General features: G+C 46.3%; 1 protein-coding gene across 1 annotated transcript; it reads left to right on the top strand.

The window, feature by feature from the left end:
• Positions 1-538: 538 nt before the first annotated feature.
• T265_16015 (hypothetical protein) lies at positions 539-838 on the top strand (the record flags this gene model as incomplete). The annotated part of the gene is made up of 1 exon (XM_009179487.1): positions 539-838. A coding segment is annotated over one exon (300 nt), but the record flags the coding sequence as incomplete, so codon positions are not given.
• Between the last annotated feature and the right edge of the window lie 344 nt (positions 839-1182).

Below are 1182 nucleotides of genomic sequence, written 5' to 3'. Positions count from 1 at the left end.
CGCGTCGCGTCGCGTGCGCACACATACACCACTTCACATATTGACGTATTTTAGCTACATTTCTGACGTATTTCATTTGTTAAATAGCACACACCATCCATCGGTCCACAGAAATGAATCTGTAAATAAACTTCCAGATGAAACATTATGACAGTATGCGCATAATTGCTCTAACTGCCCCGTAAGTCCCAAAACCAATCCGCATAACCAATTCTCATCTACTGAAAACACGTGATACTCGAAAACTTGGCTGAGTAGTACGCTGCTCAATTCCCAATCTACTGTCTACTGGAGAGGGGGAGAGAGAAACAGGATTCAGACCGACCCGAACGGAAGCTGCGTGTATGAACAAGGTGACAAAGGTGGACGCGGCGTGCACCACTTGGACAAAACAACACCACAATCAATACTGTGTATCAAACAAGGCCATCTGCTGACGACTGATACCTGAAAAGCTGATCGAATACACCCACACGAACGCACACGCTGGGTCGATCTTCACATTACTTGTGTCCTCTCGGGTGAACATTCAACCCTAATGACTGCATCACTATACAATATTTCAGCTAATTATGAGGGACTGAGGCCCACGGCAACGGAGGATCGGATCAAACTGTTGTGGGACTATTATCCGGCAACCATACCACTCTTATCGGTGCTCATCTCCTTGGTCACAGTCCCGTGTATTCTGATCCTCTACGCATTACTGGCCTTCTGCACATATGACGTTCATGAAGACCCTCCAGAACGTGTTCCGTTTGTTATGGACATCATTCGTCTCGTACGGCTTCCATTGGTACCATGGTCATTTGTCCTTTTGTCAGTCGACTGTGGCATTTGAATCCGTGCGAGTTACTCACCACGGAATTTCCGCGTCCCTGGAGACATTGTGGATAATCCATACTTTACACCTCCAAAGCATATCTTCTACTCCGCGAGTTTATCATCATCAACGGAATCCCCTTGTACGCACCTGTCTGTCAAGTATCTAACGTCTGTTTTGTACTGGATACAAACAGTTGTTAATATGTTGCATATGGACAACATGCCTCTTGAACATGTGGCGCACCAAGGATTTGTCGAGTCACTGCACACTTCTGTGATAGATCTCCCGAGAATCGTCCAGACTATTCGCATACCAGACTCATACCGCTGGCCCTCAAACGTTCTGTGCAATATGTT

This window comes from Opisthorchis viverrini, assembly GCF_000715545.1.
Source record: "Opisthorchis viverrini unplaced genomic scaffold opera_v5_3212, whole genome shotgun sequence".
Lineage (NCBI taxonomy): Eukaryota > Metazoa > Platyhelminthes > Trematoda > Opisthorchiida > Opisthorchiidae > Opisthorchis > Opisthorchis viverrini.
This window is presented reverse-complemented; position numbering and strand designations above follow the sequence as displayed.